This window comes from Poecilia latipinna, unplaced genomic scaffold, assembly GCF_001443285.1.
Source record: "Poecilia latipinna isolate Pla-1442-1.1 unplaced genomic scaffold, P_latipinna-1.0 Scaffold1539, whole genome shotgun sequence".
Taxonomy (NCBI): domain Eukaryota; kingdom Metazoa; phylum Chordata; class Actinopteri; order Cyprinodontiformes; family Poeciliidae; genus Poecilia; species Poecilia latipinna.
Genome location: NW_015114155.1, coordinates 88,920 through 110,282, shown reverse-complemented (window position 1 = coordinate 110,282; position 21,363 = coordinate 88,920). Strand labels below are relative to the sequence as shown.

Here is a 21,363-nt window from a genome sequence, read left to right as displayed (position 1 = left end):
TTAAATGCTTTCTACAAAGTAGAAATAAATACAGATATTCATTCTGTCTGATATGAATACAACAATATATTTTTTCCAGCATATAGCAGTTGTGCAAGAGGAACTGTTATTTAATACAGCAATGCTCCTCTTCACAAAGCAGGAGGTACCAATACTATAAGCTCTATGTAAGATCTGGAAGATTAGCTGCTCAGAGAAAACAACTGGTGTGAAACATCACACTTATGGAGATTTTGTTTTCTTTTGTTTCTGGTTAAAAAAAAAAAAAGTTTGCTCTAGATTTTTCTTTAGACGTAAAGAAGAGGACGTTATGGGAGGCGTTACTATGAGGTAGAAGACGCAAACAGCAAAGTGTGAAAGCAGAGCAAGTTTTTTGGATGGCTGGTTATTGGATGCATGGACTCTGTTGGAGGATGTCGGAGGATTACGCAGCCGAAGCTAAAGGGAAGGGTAGAGGAAGGCAGAGTTGTAGTCCGGAGGAGGAGAGCAGCCCTCGTCCGACTCCCAGTCAGCGGGCAAGATGGCGGGCTCGTCTTCACGGAGGCCGGAGACGTTGCCGCGCAGGAAGGATGGATGGTTGTCTCTGCACTTGGAAAACATGAAGAACCTAAAGCAAAAACACAAGCACATATATATCGATGACTTCATGTGTGTCAATATTGTGCAAGTTTGAATTTTCTTGTGCGTTTGGTTTCAATCTGCTGAGCCACACATGCGTGACTTGTTCCTTCAACGGTTACAGCCACAGACTACTGAATCTACCTTATTGAATTATTTATTAACATACCAACACAATGTAAATTATTACTAAGGAGAACATATGCATGAGCATATGCTTTCATTTGTATCCAACCTTCTGAATTAAAGACCTTTCACCAATTTCACTGCGTTTGGAGCTGCAAGTCTTTCCTCTCTACCAACTTTCTGATTGTGGCGACTCAAATCTTTACTCGTCCTTCTTTGCAAAATCTGCAATTTTCAAGTCTTGCCACGTTCCACCAATTGAATTTAGCGCTGAACTTTGACTAGGCCATTCTAAAGTTCACGTTTTCTTTGATCCAAACCATTTAATTGTGCCTCCTCAGGCTGTACGTTTTGGGTTGTTTGCCCTGCATTTAGCGCCGTCTTTCTTCCCATCTCTGTGATGCTGTTTGTTCGCTATTGTTCTCTAGCAAACCTCTAATGTTTTCACAGAATGATTGTACATTTTTCCGGGTTTAAATTACACACAGCTGGACTCTGTTTACTCTATATACGTAAAAAGGTGTGCAGATGTTTTTTGCAATGTGCACCTGCTGAGTTTCTTGTTCTTGCCGTTACTCTCCATCATGTGCTTCAGCTCCTCTGAAGGAAGGACCATCCCGCTGTCGCTCTGCTCCTCCTAAGTCGAACAGATTCAAACATGCAGCTCATCAGACCGGTGTCTGTGTTTCCAGGAAAGACCTTGAGCAGATGTGAAAGTGCCGTCTTACATCGCGGCCGTCTTGCTCCTCACAGGGTAATTCCTCAAAAGTCTGAAGTGTGGCCATGCCCCTCATGTAGCTGGGTGAAATTGGAGGTTTGACATCAAAAACAGGGTTTGAATTTTTCTCTACTTTCTCAACATCTCCGTTTTTTCAGTTTTGTTTACCTCACAGCCACTTCATTCACTTTACTTCCCTTTCTGGATTCCCCCCCCCCAACATTTCACCTGCATTTCTGGCATTTTCACCACATTAGCTTACCTCAGGTTCGTGACTGCATTTGAGTTTTCCTTAAAGGCCTCATAGCGATCTCCATTCACAAAAGTTCCCAGAGGAATGTAGTCTTTCCCATCCTGCTGGAGAAGAGGATATTTGTTAAACTTTAGAAATGTTTGGTTTTTATTTTTTCTGTAACAAAAAAGAAAAAGGCAGAAAATGTTTTATGCTTGACCTCCTGGACTCTGGCTTGTAGCAGGTCTCCCAGTATCTCCACCAGGTTGGTGAAGGTGGGTCGCTCTGAAGGATTCGCCTCCCAGCATGCCAACATTGTGCTGTAGCTGCACACAAAAACACACTTTTCCTTTTACACTGAAGAAACAATAACATGTTTAGCTAATTATGCTGTAAATCTGATCGAGTCTTGCGTGCTTGTTGCTCATGTTAAACATTTCGAATCTTAAAGGGACAGTTCAGAAATCTGGATTGAGGACGCCGTTAGAAGTACTGCAGCTAACACGTTAAAAACGGAACTGATTACATTTTTGCGTTTTACTGACATTGTGTAAATTGTATTTAGCGAATATTTACTCGACACACATACCGCATCTTGTTTTTTTCTTCCTTTTTCAAAGAATGCACTAAATGTGTTGGAGGAAGAAGTCTCCGAAGTGCAATAAAAAAAATGATAAAGTTCTGTTAAAATGCTTTTAAAATGCCAGGTGTTTGGTACGTGGAAAAAAAAATGACTCTTTGAATCATTCAACAGTAAAATAAGCAAATGTTTTAGCAGAATAAAATAAAAACGTTTTATGCTAGAATAACTTTTTTTTTATTGCAGTTTCAGTATTGAGTTTAATTAATATCAGATCTGCTAAACTGAGCCTAAAAAATGTTTGGCCTTCCTGGTAAAAATTAACTTATATTTGTTTACCTCAGGTTTGCAGAAAGGTATCAGTGAGGTAAAGAGTGCAGAGCGTCCAAAATTATTATCACCCCGGTCAGATCTATGTTTAACTCAATATTAAAATAGCGAATTAAAATATTTCCTATCAGAAGAAGCTTCTGACAGGAAATGAAACCAGCTTCTCTCAAAAGATAAGACACTGTAAAAGTATGATCACTTTTTTCTACATTTATTTTTCAAATGTAATGTTAAAAATTATTTATACTCTTGTCAACAATCCATGGAAACCTACATTGTCACTAGAACCATGAAACTCGTCCGATAATTAGTGTTTTAAATGTTTCCATTTGTGCTTTGATTACTTTTATCATGAGAGGAAAATTCATGTCTGGCAAAATAAATATGTAGAAAACCTTATTTTGATCCCAGGAATGTGAAATAACCATGTTATAGTAATTCAAATCACTCATCATTTAGTTTTTATTGATCTCAGAATGATGGTCGCATATAAAAAAAAAAAGAAAAAGAAAAAAAAAAGAAGAAAATTACAAACATTTCAGGTGTGCTGTAATCTGGCGCTCGCATCCTCGTTCCGCTCTTCAGCCGGTGGCAAAACTCCTCATCGATCTGAAGGCCGGGGTAAGGAGAGGCTCCTTTTGGACAAAAACGCACACATTAAGAACAACTTTAAAATAAATCCTGTGATTACAGTGCAACAGAAAGAGCTGTGGATTCGCACAGCCGCGGACATCTTACCTAAAGAGAAGATCTCCCACAGCAGGATGCCGTAGGACCACACGTCACTCTGTGTGGTGAAAACTTTGTCAAAGATGGACTCAGGAGACATCCACTTCAGAGGGAGACGGGCCTGTGAGCCAATCACATTTTATCTTAAGTGTTTAAAAGGCCGCACACGTCATCAAAAGGTCATAAGAAGTTAACATTTTGCCCTACGGCAGCTGACAAGGCATCTTGATGCAGCATAAAGATTAGATTTCACTGGAGACTAAAGCTAACCGCTGGCCTGAGTGAGACCAATGCCAAGGCAGACGTCTATGGCTTAAAATAAATCCTTTCTAAAAAAAAATAAAAATGTTGTAATGGTGCTGTGCCAAAGTCATGTCTGCAATGCAACGTTACATATGAAGAAACCAATGATTAAGCAACTACCTAGAAAGAAACGGAGTTTAAAACTCAAAAATGCAAACAAAATCTTTGCTTTCATTGAAGTTGAGTATCAGGTGAAATATCTGATGGTGAAAAGAAATAACATTTTAAACAGTGTTCATCTCAGAAGTCAGTTTTAAAGTGAAAATCACTTAAAAAAATGTAACTATTGCGACAAACTTGACCCCAATTTGAACTTGTGTCAAAATTGTTATCAAATTTGACACAAATGTAAAACCCTTGTAATGGTGTGGGGCATTACAACGGTTTAAAATTCAGATTTTTAAAATGTGACTCTTTTTTTTTCACCAAAGCAAAGCAACATTCTTTGAAATGTCGCCTCGCCTGATAGACGAGGCTTTCAATTGTCGATTGTCTCGATGAAATGCATTGATTTTGCATACGTGATAAGACTAAACTAAAACTAACACTTAAACAGAAGTCGTCACTTATAAAACTGTCACAAAACTTTCATTTCTTCTTTTCAAGCTGCACTCGATCGCTGCGCTTCAGGTGTGTATGCTTTTAAACACTGCAGTGCAAGAGAAAATGAAAGCTGCGTCCGATTTTGCAAGAACCAAACAGAGAAGAAGAACAGGTGTGTCATAGAAGCGTTCCTCTACTCACATCTCCTTTCCTGACGTAGTCCGGGTCTTTGTAGATGTCTCTGGCCAGGCCGAAGTCGCAGATCTTCACCACCTTGTTGTCGGTCAACAAAATGTTCCTGGCAGCCAGATCTCTGTGGATGCACTGATGGAGGCACACAGAAAGCACTTCAGTAAAAACACAAACAACATCATGCAGTGTTAGGTCATCGAATATCATCAATGTCTCCTAAATAATGAGAGAAATGTCGTTTTTCCAGAGTCAGATGTTTACACACATTAAGGGTTTTTTCATTCTAGTAGAAGCACAATGGGAATGTTCATTCAGGAGAAGACAAGATAAACATGTTTTGGTGCAAAACGTGTAAGCCGATCCCAGAAAGGAAAAAAAAACACAGATCCTGTGAAGTGGCTGGTTGACACTGGGGAGAGAATGTCATCAACACTGAAATGGATCCTGTGGCGCTGAAAAACGATCGCAAAAACACAAAATCTCGTCAAACGCGTTTGGTCTAGTTTCTAGTGAAAATACCTCGGTCCACTTGATAAGACACAACTAACATACAAGTGACTTTTCAGCTTCTTTTAAGTTGAGAATTCCTTAATATTGACAAAGAAGTGCTAGTTTGACTGGCACATTATTCAACTTACAGGAGAAATGTCTTTTTATACATGAAATAATCTGAAAGAGGAGCTAGTACTTTTTAAAAGTCACCATTAAGGAATTATTTACTTGCCCCTACATCTTGCTGAACCCATCACACCATTACGACAGTGAAGTATGGGGGCAGTAATTCCATGTTGTGATGCTTTTTTGCTGCAGGTGGACTTCACAAAGTAGATGATTTTATGAGAAAAGAACATCATGTGGGAATATTAAAGCAGTATGTCAAAGAGTCGTGCAAATCAGAAAAGGGAAACAAAGTCAGTGTTTCTTTTGGAACCATCACTAAGCTCCGATCTTATATATAGAAAATGTGAGTGCAGAACTGAAAAAGTGGTGTGAGAGCAAGGCAGTCTATAAGCCGGACTCAGCCGAACCAGTTCTGTCACAGAACTTCAGCAAACTATTGTCAGAAGTTTAACTTCATTAAACTGAAACTTGTGTGACATCAAACCTTGCGGGACGCCAGAAACTCCATTCCTCTCGCCACCTGAAAGCTGAAGGAAATGAGATCCTCGAGGAAGAGCGGAGAGGAGGAGGATAGAGATTTGGGATCTATAGGAGAAAAAAAACTGGGATGAAAAACGCTCTGATTAAGTATACATTCAGGAAGGTGTCTGGAAAGTTATGGTCCTACCGGGGCATTTTTCTTCTGTGTCACCAAACTCAGCACTGATGCTGCTCTTGCTGTCAAAGAGGGTTGAAACAAAACTGAGCTGTGCATCTGTCCCACCTGCCTGCTAAAGAAGGAGAAACAGACAGCTCATGTTATCAAATTTCAGCTTTATTATACACGATTTAAAAGAAAGTAGAGTTGTTTTTGGACATTTCAGGTCACAAGCACTCTGACTTATCCGGAAATGTGTGTAGTACTTAAAGAAACTCATGTTCTGCACGATAACATTTTCATACCTCAAACAAATTGCAGAAGTGAGTTTTTTTAAGGGTCGGATTTATGCACACCAGAAGAGGCATTGAGGTATCTCTCGAAACCACAGATAATAGCTGCAGAGCTGTTCACACTTACCCGGCCGTGCATATACACGTCCCTCTTGCTCTTTAAGAAAGCAGAGAGGTTTCCAAAGCGACAGTACTCGACGATGACCATCAATGGTCCTGCATGCAAAAGCAACACATCAACCTTTAGTTAGAAGCCGCCAGCTGAAATCCTGAACTGTGCACATAGAAATAAACATGCATAGAAGCTGGACGAAACAAAGCACCTCCTGGTTTGGTGCAGGCCCCCAGCAGGTTAACCACATTCAGATGGTTTCCAATGTGATTGAGGATCTTTAGCTCAGTCATCAGAGCCTTGTGTTCGCTGCTTGTGGCTCCCTCTGGTGGACAAAAGGTAGAACAGTAAAACAAGACAGAATTTTTTTTTTTTTTTTTTTTTTTGTTAAGGGCAAAAAAAAAAAAAAAAAAAAAAAAAAGAGGTTAGCACCTTTGAGCATCTTCACCGCCACAGTCCTGCAGCTGGTAGAGCTGTCGATACCAAACGCGGACGCCTGGATCACTTTACCAAAGGCTCCGCGGCCGAGAGGTTTCCCTGTTGAAGAGGGGTCGTGCGAGAGTGGGAGAGACGCGGAAACAAGAGGTGTGTCAATTAATTACTAATAATCACATCCATTCCAGATGGGAGGCGCTGATAGGAGACCTCATCAACTGTCTGGTCTAATCGGGTCCCTCCCTGATCACGAAGGGAGTTGATTATTCCCAGTAAACACCAGTTGAATACTCCACGCTGCAGCTGATTAGCCCAACACAGACAACACAGACGCAGAGTCTGATTAGTGGAATGAGAGTCACTCCCAATAATAACCAGATAAGACCGATGAGAAAATCCTTGTATCAGTTGTGTGATCACAAACACATCGCTCTGATCCCACAGAAGACTACGACACAGAAATAAATATACATCTTTGATACGTTAAAGAAGCGTACCTAATTTGAGACGCTCCCGAGGGAACTCCCATTGGTTGGGGTCATACTGCAGGCGGTCACATTGCTCCTCTACGGGCCCCTCTCCGGTGTCCACTATGATTGATAAGTAGTCTGCTTTGTGGTCGGAAATGTTGGGCTTTGGAACAAAAAGAGAAACAAAACCACGTTCAGATGAATAAGATATTCACAGGAGAGAAAATAAAATCATACAGCTCAGATTAGATTAGATTTCACTGGCGACTAAATCTAACCGCTAGCTTTAGCCTAGAGGTTAAACTAAAGCTACCGCTCTAGTCCAACCGCTCCAGATAGGCTAAGCGGTTAGCTTAGCTGGAGACTAAAGCTAACCGCTAGCTTTAGCCTAGAGGTTAAACTAAAGCTACCGCTCTAGTCCAACCGCTCCAGATAGGCTAAGCGGTTAGCTTAGCTGGAGACTAAAGCTAACCGCTAGCCTGAGTGAGACCAAGACCAAAACAGATTAAGATTCTGACTTAAACCTTTATTCCTTTTTGTTTTGCAGCACAAAATGCAAAACTGACCCATTCTAGGAAAATACAAGTTTGTTGTAACGCTTAGCAAAATATGAATAGGATCAACTGATACGAAAGCTTTGCATAATAATAATAATAATAAAAACAGGAACGTGTCCATGACAAATCCACCCTAAAAAAGGATTTGTAATTGTAAGCAATGTGTTTGTTGTACCTCACCTGTTTCAGTTTCCGAATGAAGAGCGTGAGCAAGAGCCAGAAGAGAGTGGCCACCACACACGTACAAGTTAGAGTGGGAATTTCCAGAAAAGAGACTTCTGATACACCTGTGCACACACACACAAAAAAATTAATTAACATTTCCACTGTGTATGTGAATGTAATTTGGCCATTTGAGAATCGAAAAGCGGCAGGACAAGGCCTCTTGAGAACAAGACTGCTGAAACGCCTTGCTTAAATGAAATTAAAATTTATGCCTATAATGAATGTAAACTACAAATCAAAGATATTTTTTTCCTATCACATCAGATTACAAAAGAGAGAGAAGACAAATCCTTTCACATAACCCCTTGATGATCATATCTTTCTTCCTGATTTTATTGCCATTTTCACCATCAAGCTGTAATCTGTAAAACCTCCATCCATTCTTCCCATTAACTCGCCCAGTTTATTATTGTGACTTTTTTAATGAGAGGGTGAAGAAATGCCCAGCTCCGTCCAGCGTGGTGACTCTGTGAGATGCGGGCCGGGCCCTTCCGGAGGAAATGAAAACGGGAGACAGCTTCCTTCCTGACTCATCAGGACACAACACACACACACACACACGCACACACACACACACACACACACACACACACACACACGCACACACGCACACACACACACACACCACTTCTCTATCTAAACCTGGACTGGGAAGTGAGTCCGCCACTAGTGCTTCCAGCAAGCTCCATCTCCTCTCCCACCTCCGGATACGTGTGTGTGTGTCCATATGTGTGTGAATAAGGAAAACCGAACAAAAGCCAGAATGCGTTTATGTTAGAACCTACTTTGATCAATGTTTACTCAGAAACATGACATTCATCATCTCCCATTAATAGAACTGACACGACTCACCTCCGAGTCTAAGTTTTACATGAAATGATGTTGTGTTCTGCTCTGTGTGTGCAAATCGAGACTGTGTGACTTTTTTTTTATACTGCTGGGAACAATGCACAATAAGAAATGCTCATATAAGGAGGTGCGCTAGCTTTACGTTTCAGCAAGCGGCCAGTCATCGAAGGAAACACATTCTTCACTTACTGTTGACCCGAATGAAGGCAGAGCTCTGCGCAGACCCCCTGTTGTTAGTGGCCAGGCACGTATACAGACCCTGGTCGTCAACTGTTATTCTGTCTATGTGGAGAGTCCCATCTCCCTCTGACAAGACGATGCCTGATAAGAGAAGTGGGAAGGAAACGGCTTAAAAACTACAGCCCACAAATGTACGTGTCTGAGATGTTCTTCCTACCTGACCCCTGCTGCAGAACCTGTTCGTCTTTGTACCAGGTGATGGTTGGCGGTGGGATGCCTTCAGACTCACAGCTGAGAGTCACAGAGCTGCTGGCGTTCACGGTGCGGTCTGTCAAATTACTGAGCAGCACAGGAGGCTCCAGAGCTGAAAGAAGAGCGAGATGCACGTAGTGCAGAAGTTATAGGCAGAAGTTAACGAAGGACTGCATAAAAACATCACTCATCACACCGGGAAACATTCTTCTCTCTCATCTCCTGACAAAATGTGCGTGATGCTGCCACTATCATGTGTTTACACTAGGGCAGAGTGATACCTGTCTTCAGTCAGAGGCCTCTTCAAATTCACTGTAATAAAGACTGCTATAGAAGATATTTCCTGCTCACAGCCATCGCAATTTACCATAACCTTTTGAAGAAATTTGAATTAATCTAAGTTAAAGCAACATTTCATTTCAATTTTGGGATCAACAAAGTATTTTTGAATTTGAACTGAACTGACTGCAGCCTGACTCAGTCAATTCAGTTGACATTTATACTATTTTTGCATAAATGCCAAAACATAAGTGTGATTTTGGTCACCAGACGCAGGCAGCACGTTCCTTCCACTTCACAATTAAGTAACTCAATATAAGAGCTTTTTAAAATCTTTTTCAAATCTGCCAGACAACTGAAAAACGTATTTGACTTATTTAAACTGCAGTCACAAAATTAGGGAAGCTAATGTAGACGTTAGAAAACATGTATCTTAATGGTTTTCTGAGAAAAAGAAAGCAGCGACAACACAACATGTTTCATTAAATGCTTTATTTACAGTAGGACTTTGTGAGGATAAGTGAACTGCAAGACTAAGCTTGTCTTCTGGTGCATTTAATTTGATCTTAAATGACATATAATGCATTAGTTATATTAGAACTGACTGAATTATTTATAGAATAAATGCTAACTGGGATTAAATAAGACTCATGTTATTTCCAACACCACCACCCACTCTTTCCTGGACCTGTGCCACTTTTTCATAATAATTGTCCTCTGCTGCACACTGAAAAGTAACCTTGGTTTTGACCTGTGAGTCAGCTGCAGTTTCAGTCCTCTTGGGCAATTTCATTTTAAAATGGGATTTTTATTTTTTATTTTTTCCAGAGAAACAACAATGCATTATTTCAGCATAAGGATGAGGCTCACAGTGACTTGAATGCAGCTTGTCATGCACTATAATTAAACCACAATGCACACACCACTAGTTGTTCCCAAAATGTTTTAATCCCCATGGTTTTATTTTTTCCCCCCTTTTCCTCTTTCCACCCCCAGCGGCCTGCTTTTTCTTCTTCTATTTTTCCTTTTTTTTTTTTTTTTTCGGTCACCCTCTGCCTCTCTAGTAATTCCCTTGTGGGGGTCCTGAGGGAGGAAGCTGACGTGTTTACCCTGATTGTGTAGAGAACAGCAGTAAAAGACATGGAGAAAAGTCACTTAACCACTGCGACTGATTGTTGTTTCCCCTATCTTCCTCCTGGACAACAATTGATGATTGTCAGCGGGGGCCGGGGGAGCCTGACAGTGTCTGATTGGCTGATTGTTCCTCCAGCTCTGTGCAGGGGCCTGTAAATGTGGCATTGTGGGAAGTGCCATTGTGTGCTCTTCCTCCGCACAAAAGCTCATTCCCACGTGAAAGAGGTGCTTAGCTGGAGCGCAGGAGCAAAGCTACGTCTGGGTGGGGCCCCAGGAAGATGAGGTGAACCCGATTCCCAAGAAACAAGATCATCGCACGAGAGTGGAGAGTGTGGAGGTTGATTGCATGCAAGGGTCTGACCTTATAAAACAAAAAGTACACCACCTATTATTCTAAACAGAGAATATAAAACTGATCTAAAGGAACGCAATAAAAATAACCCACGGCAAAATGCACAAGAGCCTTACTATAGTGTTTAAAGATTAAGGTTCAGGAACTAGAGGTGCGACAAATATTTCTACTGTTGTAAAAATAATGTGTTATATTAATTATTAGATGTATAGTAACATGTCCTCTACATATTTTTAGGAGTGAGAGAGAGCAAAACATTTATTTCATGATTTCACTAAAGAGTGAAATCAAAGTTTTTTGTAATCTTGACCTCAGGTTTTCACAGAACAAGTTGTTGTGGGAAATCTTGGCAACCTCTCCGAGAACTTTGGTGAACTATTGGTTTTATAATTGTAATAGCAGTTTACAATGTTAGCACTGTATTTATTTGATCTTTGTTTTAAGATAGTAAAAGTAGGGGTGCGGTGGTGGCGTAGGGTTTAAGTACAATCCCCTTAAGGAGGCCTTAGTCCTTGATGAGGTTCCTGTCCTAGAACTTTCAAATAAAGGCCGCTAGAGCTAAAAAAAAAAAAAAAAAAACTCTTAAAAAAATTGTAAAAATGTATGATCACTCAAATCTGCTTAATTGGCAACATATTAGAAAAACACATTAGAAGCTATAAAGCTATAGCTGCTATTAGCTATAAAATGGAGTCTCCTGTGCTGCAATTGTACAATATATATACAACTAATATGCTTTTAGTATTGTGTTTAAATTATATTTTTAAGGGAATACAAAGTGCTAAGCAGTCAGACTTTGAAAGACAAGCACGACTGAACAACTTACAGCTTTAATTCTGCTGAGCATTGATTTAGAAACAGCTTTGTATTAATTCCTCAGGTGTCACATTTCACTGCTTCTCTTTTTGCTTTGCTGAAACTGAACATGAATTTGAATAGGAGAAAATTTCAGGTTTTGATGTAAGTCACCAGTAATGTTGTGGCAAAAGAACGTGAGGAAACAATGACTCACTTGTGACCTCCACCTGGGTGTCCAGGTGCTTCTCCTGCCCACTGACGACATGTTGGGCGGAGCATCTGTAGGCCCCAGAGTCCCCGCCGGTCAGGTTCGTCAGCATCAGGACCACAGTGTTGGAGAACTCCCCCGGTTCCAGGTGATGGACGCTCCAGGACGGAGTGCGGGGTTCACCTGTGTCATTCAGCTTTCGCCATGACAACGCTGTATACAGGTACTTATTTGCAGAACAGGCGAGGTGAAGGTCCCCGCCCTCCCTGGCCGGCTCCAGCTGGCTCACACCGAAGCCCTCTGGGACGTCTGTGGAAAAAGGAACGCGGCTTGGTGAGGAAAGTTTACAGATCTGCTGTTTGACGGGAAAAAGCCTTCTCAGTTTCTTGTCATGACTCCTGACACCAGCGGAGCAGATTCCTCCACTCTCCTTACCTTTGATGACAATGTTGAATGGCTATTGTGAGCAAAAACAGCGAGTGGAATACAGTGAAAAGGCTTTTTATTTACTTTAGCCATTTGAAACTTCCCGTGGAAACGGCCTGAGAGTTTCCTGATGGCAGATAGTGTTTATCTTTACCGAACACCCCAAGGCCTCCCGAAATAAAGCGGACCTGCCAGTCCAAGGAAGTTCGCTGCGCGGGGAAGTGGAACGATAAGAGCCCCAGGTTCCTGTTACGCTCTTGCTCACATTTAGGCAGTCTGGCCTCCAGACTTAGACATAGTCCATTAAAACACTCAAAAAAAAAGAAAAAAACAGAAAACAGTTTGACCTGCATTGCTTGACCCAAATGTAGTTTTCAGTACAAACAACCCTGCAAAGTGCAGTGATGCATGTGCGGCACATATACCTGCTTATTTTAAGATCTCTGATCTTTAGGGGTTTCGCAGCAGCCGGTCTGTTCCTCCCCAAATCTGTGAGCAGTTTTCTTTCAGTTTCACGTCGCTTTAATTCCTATTTTACCTGTTCGATTCATTTTAGAAAAAATAAAAATCACACTTGCAGTGACATACGTTGCCTTTTTGAGTTAACATCGTGATGAGACACTCTCAAAAATTTAAAATTTTTAAATTCTTTAATTGGAAGAAAAGAGCTTAAAGGCCTTCTGCATGTGCACTACAAGTAAAAATATGACAGCTACATCGTGATAAGTTTTGTCTCAGTCACCTGTGACGTAGAAGGGAACATCCAGCTGGTCTGTTCCCGCAGAGTTGGAGGCGATGCAGCGGTACACTCCAGACACTGAGGCCTCTGCAACAGTCAGGACCCCCACTGTCTGTCGGAGACCAAACATCCTCATGAACATGTTGCTGTTATAAGGGACGTTCATGCTGAAATACCCAGACTTGTTTCTCTTTTTGTGGCCTATTTTTCCATGGAGTGACCTGACAAACAGAGCTGGACTTCCTGTCCGACTTATAGTCACCGTATAACACCTGGAGGGATTATTTATTTAATCGACTTCAAGTAGTGGAGACAATTATAGATTTATCACATCCAGAGTGATGAAATTAGTGTTTATTTCTGTTAGTGTTGACGATTGTGCCTGACAACTGATGAAAATTGAAAAATATTCCTTTTCTCAGAAAATTTGAAGATTTCATAAGACCCCGAAAAGAACCAAATGAGGTAATTTGTCAGAGAAGCTGGCTGTTCACATTGTGCTATATCAATGCAATGGAAAGTTGAGTGGAAGAAAAAAGTGTTAAGCCGCATATCACAGTTTGTACTGTAACTATAGACTATGACTTTCACTTTTCTGAAATAAGTTAAATTTAAACATAAAACACAATATTAAAGTTTTTGGAGATGTACCTGTATGAGTTTTAGTGTTTCAATAGAATATGTGAAACAAATCAACTTTTTGATGTTTTTCTTATTTCTCGAGATGCACCTGTAAGTGTAAAACTCAAAATATATATATAATATATGTATTCTATTTAACATAAACAAACTACAGCGTGCTGGGATTGTTTTAGGGCTTCTCCTACCTTCTTGTTCCCCTGAAGGACTTCCTGCGTGTGAGTAACACTCAGGATGTGGTTGTACGCAGATGCAGCAGGGAGACTCTCCGTCACGGGGCTCCACTGCGAGGAGGAGGATGTCGGACACCTTGAAGGAAGAGCAGGAGAAGGACACAGACTCAGCTGTGTTGACAGAAGACATTATGTGATAATTCCATGTCTGTGAGTGGGTGTATTTTTCCCAGCTGTGCTCAGCAGGGGGAAAATGCCTTGATGAGATCCAACATCACCAAACCGTTTTATATTGATAGCACACAGTAGAGTGCTCTCTCTCCCCGTTCGGCAAGCTGGTGCTGTGAACTCCGAGGCAACACCAGTTCAACTGTGAAGGATGCGGGCTGGTATTGTCATTCTGCCATTAAGCTTCCTTCCATTCTTAAAAGAAAAAGAATCATCCCACATTTCCAGGACAGGAGTTCCTGTCCCTCAATGACTCTCACACGACTAAATCCATAGATTACGCACCATCCTACCGGTGGAAACCGGTGCTTACGCAAGAAGCGCTGCTGCGCCCATTTTACGCATATCGACTCACGATGATGAGGAAAGTTCACCAAATGGCACTGGAACAAGGGAAAGAACCGTAAAAATTCCCAGGAAGCTTGGTCGATACTGGAAACGTACGTGTTCTGTTCTTTACATGGAAAATGTGTCAATGTGTTTAAAGAGGTGGCCAGTTTTATTCATCTAAACCAAATAACGTAACATAAAAAGACAAACTGCATGTCTTTCTTGACTTCTAGACAAATAAAATAAATAAGTATTAGCGCTTAACTAAAAGCAGGCTGCTTATTGTTAATATATGCTAATGTGATGGAGCTCCAAAATTTAAGTCCAATAGTCTAATTTTTAAATGCCTTTTTATTTTTAGCAATAGGTGAAGTTTATTTTTACATGATTTTAATGCTATGACTCAAACACATAAACTTCATAGTAAGTTTATTGTAAACATTTTCCAATAACAAAATTGTTTTGACATAAATCTCTTCTTCCAATTTTTTGAAAATATGCTTAGTGGCAACTTGGCTGTTTCAAACCAAACGTCTCATTTCAACATTGCTTTTTGAATTCTGTTTAGGTCCATTTTCACAGCTTATTTCTCATGACTTTAGTTAATATTTATTATAAAACATCCAGATTTAACTAGTTATTAGCTTTATGCTAGTAGATCATTATTACTGATGTATTAACCTTGTGATAGTAACTAGTTACATCGAATAAATTACATTTACTTGAGTGACTTTTTTGAAAAAGGAGTATTTTTTCTATGTTCTTTTACTTGAGTAATTTTATTATGCAGTATCTCTACTCTTACTTGTGTAAAATTTCTGGATTCTCTACTGAATAAAAAACAAACATGTTTTAACCAAAAATTTGCCAGTCACACCTGCAGCTTTTGTTAAAGTTTCATAAGTTTTATATTGGAAGAAACAGATTTGGATTTTATTTTTTGTTACTTATATGAATTATTGTCTTTTTTTTTTTTTTTTACCAAAATGTTCACTTGACTTATTTTTAAATATTAAGCAATTGATAATTTGATCAGTTACTCAGTACTTGAGTAGATTTTCACCAAATAATTTTCCAGCACACATAATAATTGTTGGTTCAGTAAGATAAATAATCATCTCGTCTCACCAGAAAACGTCTTTCAAACTGTATAGTTTTGTGTGTCTTCTTGTCTTTCCCATTTTGCTGAGTGGCTAAGTGAAAGAAGGCTCTCTGTGTTTTGTCATAATATTAAAACCCCAGGAAAGTCATGGATTAAAATTAAAATTTCACAGACACTCAAAAATAATTTAAAAATCGACAGAACTTCTTTTAATACAAATTGTCTTTGGTGTCAATTAAACAGATTTTCTGTTAGAAACAATTGCTATTTGTCACCCTGAATAAATTAATAAAATTCAAAGATTTTTCAAAATCATTGAATGGTAAATGATGCCATTTTAATGTCAGATTAAATTAAGTATTTTGCACCAGGGATACGTCACTAAATCCTTGTTTTCATATCATTTCGAAAAAAAATTTGATTGGGGTTTCCGCACCACGTGTCACAGAAGAGCTGTAATAATCAGAACCCCTGGGGATGCTAAAGCCTAAAATAACTCGACCTTCTGTATTTAGACATCCTCACTGTAAACCATCACTTCCACTTTGTTCGCTGATCCTCTGCCTGTTTAGGGATATGTCACTGCTTCCCGTCTCTTCCTGGATCTTTGTCGTGATTCTGCTCCGTCTGTCCTGAGCTCCTCCCTAAGCTTGGCTCCTCTCTGCTCCCTGATTGCTCTTCCTTTTGGCATCAAGATAGTGTGTGTGGCTGCACAAACGACCCACCCTGTGCATGACACCGTGCACGCATGAGCAAGCACACCTCACCAGCCTCACCAGCTTACTCTCCCACACTTCACAGGAGAAGCATCCACTCTCAAAGTTAGCGCTGAAAAGTAAAATTAGTCGGATGGATGAGTTTTAGACGCGGAAAGTGATGCAGACGTACCACATTCATACAGTATGTGCCTGCCAACAGGGTGAGAAGCCGCTGCTTGAAAACATGAATGGACTCTGGTCCAAGTTGTGTGTGAGGGCGATGTGTATTTTTGTGTGTGTGTGGTCATCTCCTGTCCTTTCTTCCTGTGCTAACCTGCAGCCTGAAATACGCTTGAATGTCCCTGGATGTTCCCGTCTCAATCCAAAAATAACCACACGAGCAAAATAAACCAGTACACAAATATGAGCATGTTTTAATGCAAAACGAAACACCACAAATAAATGATATAACACTTCAATACGCTTTAACAGATTCATACAGAGATGGCAAATATTGACATTTGTCTTACGTAAGTTAGTTGTATAAAATTATTAAATATTAGATTCATATATTACTCATAGAAACATCTGTATACAGAGAATGAATCACATTGGCAGACACCCGTAAAATGGTACACATGCATACGGCACAGGCACACTGACAAAACTTTACGCAAATACCCAACGGATGGACATGCTGAAAGCTTCATGACACTCATCATCCTCTCAAACTGGTTTGCAGGATCACTCATACACGTAGGTTTTATTTAACTTCCATTACAAATGCAACAGGGATGCTATACTGACACCGTTTGATATAGAAAAACAGGAAACATTTTAACATGGGGTGGGATAACACAGGATAGTCTCTGGTCTGTGCAGACCTCCTACATGGTAGGCTTCTGCAGATCGTCAGTCTTTTTGTTTGAAAGAGAACTGAAGGCAGCCCGTAGTGAGCGACACAAAGCTTTGTCCTCTCCCCTGTTTCACCCGTCGAAGGCAAAACGTGTTTAAACCGTCGACGGGGGCTGCTACAAATCGAGACAGAAACTCACAGCTTTTGTGGATGTCAGAATCAGATCAGGGTCTTTGCAAGCATTGTTCGTGCACCCAATATAGTACCACTCTAGGACACAAAAAAAAGCAAAGCAGCTCTGAGAAATGCAGCTGGTGGATAGATGGAATTGCACTTATTCTGGCTCATAGTGTGTAAAATGTAAGAAGCATTAAACTACAGGGCAGGCGGGCAAAGGGGAGGGACTTGGATTTGGCAAATCATGTAAATAAATAAATAACTAGTAAAGCAGGTGTCCATATATCCTTAATGTTATGGCTTGCTTAACGCCATCCTCCTGTGTTTCCTGGTCTTCACTGCTCAGCAGTGTTTCAAGTCTCTTTCCTCGGTTTACAGTTCAGCAGGATAATCACGAGGTGGTATTGTCACTGGGGGTTCAGGCAGTAGTGGAGATGTGTGAGGAGGTGGAGAGGTCCTGTGTGGGAAGTGGCTGGGGAGTTGTTCCTCGGTGGAGGTGGAGGATGCCGGGTTGCTGTGGAGGGCAGAGCTGGTGAGGGAAGAGGCTGGAGAGGTATGTGGGGAGTGGGAGGGGGGCAGCAACGTTTCGGGGGAAGGGGTGTGGGGTGTGGGGGGAGCACTCAAGAATAGATCAAGCTCTTGAGGAAGCGGACTGTGCCACGTTTGAAGACGAAGGGACAATCACGCCGCTGGGAAGCGTCTCACGTCGGAGAGGAAGCCAAACAACGAGAGGAAAAGCGCTCTGATTTTTGCACAGGAAGCCCAGTGCGCCTCCTGCCAGGGCCAGATAAGAGCGCCGAGGTTCCCAGGGCCAGACCCAGGAGTGGACTCAGGACCCAGGCGAGAGGCCACCCATCAGTCTGGCCCGGCCTGGCCCACGGTCCCCGGGCTTCCTCCAGCACGGCGTCAGGCTCGTGGTGCAGCGGGGCTGCAAAGAACAAGGGGCCTTGTGAGGATCCAACCAACACTAATAATCTAGAGAAACACACTGAATGCAAAACACTGAAACAGAACCAGAACAGAGCTTTCACAAAGGACCTTAAGTTAGCTGAGGCCAAATGAAATCTGAGACATTCAACTATTTTAAGACACATTGTTTAATTTATTTCGAGGTGAATTTAAAAGTGAGGTTCTATTAAAAGGTTCAATACGGTTTATATCTTACCTCCCGTGACAAAAACTTCAAAGTAGCTTAAAGAGCTAAATTTTATTGCGTTTTGCAGTTTATCATTTTACTCTGGACTCAATGATAATTTAGTTGGGGAATGGCGACCTTCCTGTATGAAACTTGTTGAGAACAAACATGACATAAAAAAGTAAGACTGTCTTTGAACCAATGAAATTGCATTTATTCAAACTGCTGAATATGTATTTCTATTTGTTGCTCTACTTTTATGTCAGATAGTTGAACAGAAATAGTTGACTTTTTCCAGTCAGGGTGCCTATTTAAGACAAGAAGATCATTCATAACGCACTGCTCTTTTTCGCCATTTCCGATTTCTGTGTGAATAACCGTCTAATGAAACATGTTAATAAAATTCTGTTTTTCATAAGTTCTTGTGACATTTGGGGTTCTTCAAGTCAAAAAGTCAGCTTTTTTCAGATCAAAATGGACTTCTCCAATCTAAAAACAAGCAGAGTGGTTAAAAATAATTATGATGTCGTGTGAGTTACAAAGCAAATGTAGCTAAGAGGCAAATAACTTCCTGTTAGCAACAAAATGCAGCATGTGAAGGTTTTCTGGTTAGCATTACTACTTAATAAAACTGAAAAAAAAAATCCACAGGTAGTTTTGCTTTTTATTTCACCTTAGGTTGAAATTAAACATTTTTGCTGGTTGGAAGTGCTCTAAATATTATGTTCCCAGTATAAGTTTCATACAGGAACAGCATTTGTGATACACCACCTAGCTTCATTCTTATGTCTAAATATTTATCTTTCTCTTTGTAGATAACAATCATAAATTAACGTTAGCTTAAACTTCCATGACCTTTTACAGATTTAATGAGGTCTGCTAAGGTTTTGGCCCCTTTAGCCTTCTGGTCCAACAAATCTAAATTTATTTAAAATTAAAACTCCAGGAGAGTCATTTCCTGCAAGTAAAATATCAACTGTTTAACCTTTTAATTGAACCTCATGTCAAAAACTCTTAACTGTTCCTTTAATTACAAAGTGATGATGATTTTAAAGGTGGTAAAAAATGGGATTAATTCTAACCAAATGGGTTTTTTAAGTTTCACATAGAACAGATTGCATTTGACATCTTAAAAAAGACAAAAAAAAACAAAGACACTCGCTTTTACATCCAAAATACACAACAAACGGTGGATTATTTCAATCTCAAACTCTGTTTCTATTGTGGGTTTTTAATATATATTTTTTACGAGTCTTTAAAGTTGAGATGAAAGGAACAAAAACTTTACATTGTATAAGTGAGACTTAGCGCAGCAGTGATGTTTTATTGCCATTTACTGTCACTGGGTTTGAAAATAAAACCTGCATGTCTCTAATCTGAGTTCCTCTGGGAGAAACGTGAAGGCATGGTGGTGTGGCGCCACGTGAGAGTGCCAGGGTTACAGGTCAAGTACACTGATGAGGTCAGTGTGTCTCAGAGGAGGGAAGAGACTGTGGGCGGCTGCTGCGAAGCTCTCAGGTAATACTTAACCTTTCTGACTGGGTCGTAAGGAACACAATGAGCCTCTGACCTCCAAGAACCATTTAATCAGTGTTCCTGCCAAGGTGGCTGCTTTAACACTCTGTGTTGACTCAGTGGCTGTCTCTCCCCGTCAGCGGGCCGGGCCATTTCTCATGAGAACTTTGCGTATGAGAGTGTGTGTCAGATATAAGAAAAAGCATCACAGGATGCAGTGTGCAATCACAATAATAAACAGGCCTCTCACTCTGCGTCCTGCGCAGGAAATTCATTAAATCATAGCGTTTGATTTGGAAACCAACAAATCGTGACTGAGAGCACGGAACTGGCCTCCATTGAAGTGTGTTTTTTCTTCCCTGTCCTTTCAAGTCTGAGATACACTGTGTACCGTGTTTTGTGAGTGTAGGCGCACACACGCATTCACACACGTATGATGTGTAGGTGCACTTTAAACAAACATATGGAAAAGAACAGACTGGACAGTAACAGAAACGTAACATATGGGAAAAGAGCAGCATGAGCAAACAAACATACAAACACAAGCATGACACCACCCAGGCATACATGTAGGAACATGCACACAAACAAACAAGCTAAAACACACATACACGCACGCGCGCGGACACACACACACACACACACACACACACATTTTGGCACATTCCAGCACTTAAAAGGCCCTAAAAGGCATCTGTTCTGGTTACAAAGAGGAAGCGCCGTCTGAGCACATGCTGACTTAGACAAAACATGTCTCGTTTATCAAAAACGGTCCCACTTACGCTAACTAGCTTACAGTAAAACAATTCTTAGCATTACTTTTTGCTTTTGTTGTCAAAATATATATGCGTTACACATCAACAGTGACTTATAAAAGTATTTGTACACCTTACTTTTTAACTCTTATAAACTTCAGTGCATTTTATTGCCGTTTTCATGGGATAGACCAACACAAAGCCGATTATGAAGTGGAGGGAAAATCTGATAAATCTATTGTGCATTTGTACATAGCCCCTCTTTACTCTGATACCCTAAGATTCAGGCTAACTGTACTTAGAAGTCACATGGTTAGTAAATAGAGATTTAAATCTCAATATCGTTGCTCTATGAAGACTTCTAAGGTTTGTTAGAAAATAGCGAACAAGCGTCACGATGAAGACCAAAGAACGCAGGAGGAGGGTCAGAGAGAAAGATGTTGAGAAGTTTAAAGCAGAGCTAAGTTATAAAACAATATTCTTTGGTAACTTTAGAGCAGCTGCAGAGCTCTCCATTAGGAAACACAGCAGTGGCAGTGTCATGCTATGGCAATACTTTTCTGCAGCAGGAATAGATGGGAAGACAATCTGTTCTTCACCTTACAACAGTACAGAGAATTATACACCTCTTTGTGTTGGACTATCACATAAAATCTTATTCATTTCTGTGGTTCATTTCTTGTTCAGTTATAAGTCCACTGTGTCAAATCATGACAGGGTAGAGCTCAGCTTAAATGTCTACTGGTTCAAGTTGAGCTCGTTTTAACATATTTCAGATGATAATCTGGACTTTCAGTGACGTTTATTCTGCCGGGCT

At 40.5% G+C, this 21,363-nt stretch overlaps 1 protein-coding gene across 2 annotated transcripts in view; it reads right to left on the bottom strand.

Annotated features, from left to right (window-relative positions):
* flt1 (fms related receptor tyrosine kinase 1) overlaps positions 1-21,363 on the bottom strand; it is a 34,790-nt gene continuing 13,427 nt past the window's right edge. Inside the window, exons 11-30 of one of the 2 annotated variants that reach the window (XM_015058407.1) lie at positions 13,766-13,886; positions 12,942-13,050; positions 11,780-12,082; positions 8,968-9,114; positions 8,760-8,891; positions 7,677-7,783; positions 6,967-7,102; positions 6,467-6,571; positions 6,246-6,359; positions 6,050-6,138; positions 5,660-5,762; positions 5,477-5,577; positions 4,381-4,503; positions 3,343-3,454; positions 3,140-3,239; positions 1,915-2,020; positions 1,725-1,816; positions 1,473-1,542; positions 1,293-1,381; positions 1-607 (exon numbers count right to left, since the gene is read on the bottom strand). In XM_015058407.1, the coding sequence (XP_014913893.1) occupies positions 439-607; positions 1,293-1,381; positions 1,473-1,542; positions 1,725-1,816; positions 1,915-2,020; positions 3,140-3,239; positions 3,343-3,454; positions 4,381-4,503; positions 5,477-5,577; positions 5,660-5,762; positions 6,050-6,138; positions 6,246-6,359; positions 6,467-6,571; positions 6,967-7,102; positions 7,677-7,783; positions 8,760-8,891; positions 8,968-9,114; positions 11,780-12,082; positions 12,942-13,050; positions 13,766-13,886 (2,428 nt within the window). In that variant the 3' untranslated portion in view covers positions 1-438. The remainder of the gene's footprint in view (positions 608-1,292; positions 1,382-1,472; positions 1,543-1,724; positions 1,817-1,914; positions 2,021-3,139; positions 3,240-3,342; positions 3,455-4,380; positions 4,504-5,476; positions 5,578-5,659; positions 5,763-6,049; positions 6,139-6,245; positions 6,360-6,466; positions 6,572-6,966; positions 7,103-7,676; positions 7,784-8,759; positions 8,892-8,967; positions 9,115-11,779; positions 12,083-12,941; positions 13,051-13,765; positions 13,887-21,363) is intronic. The other variant, XM_015058409.1, reaches the window with a different exon arrangement.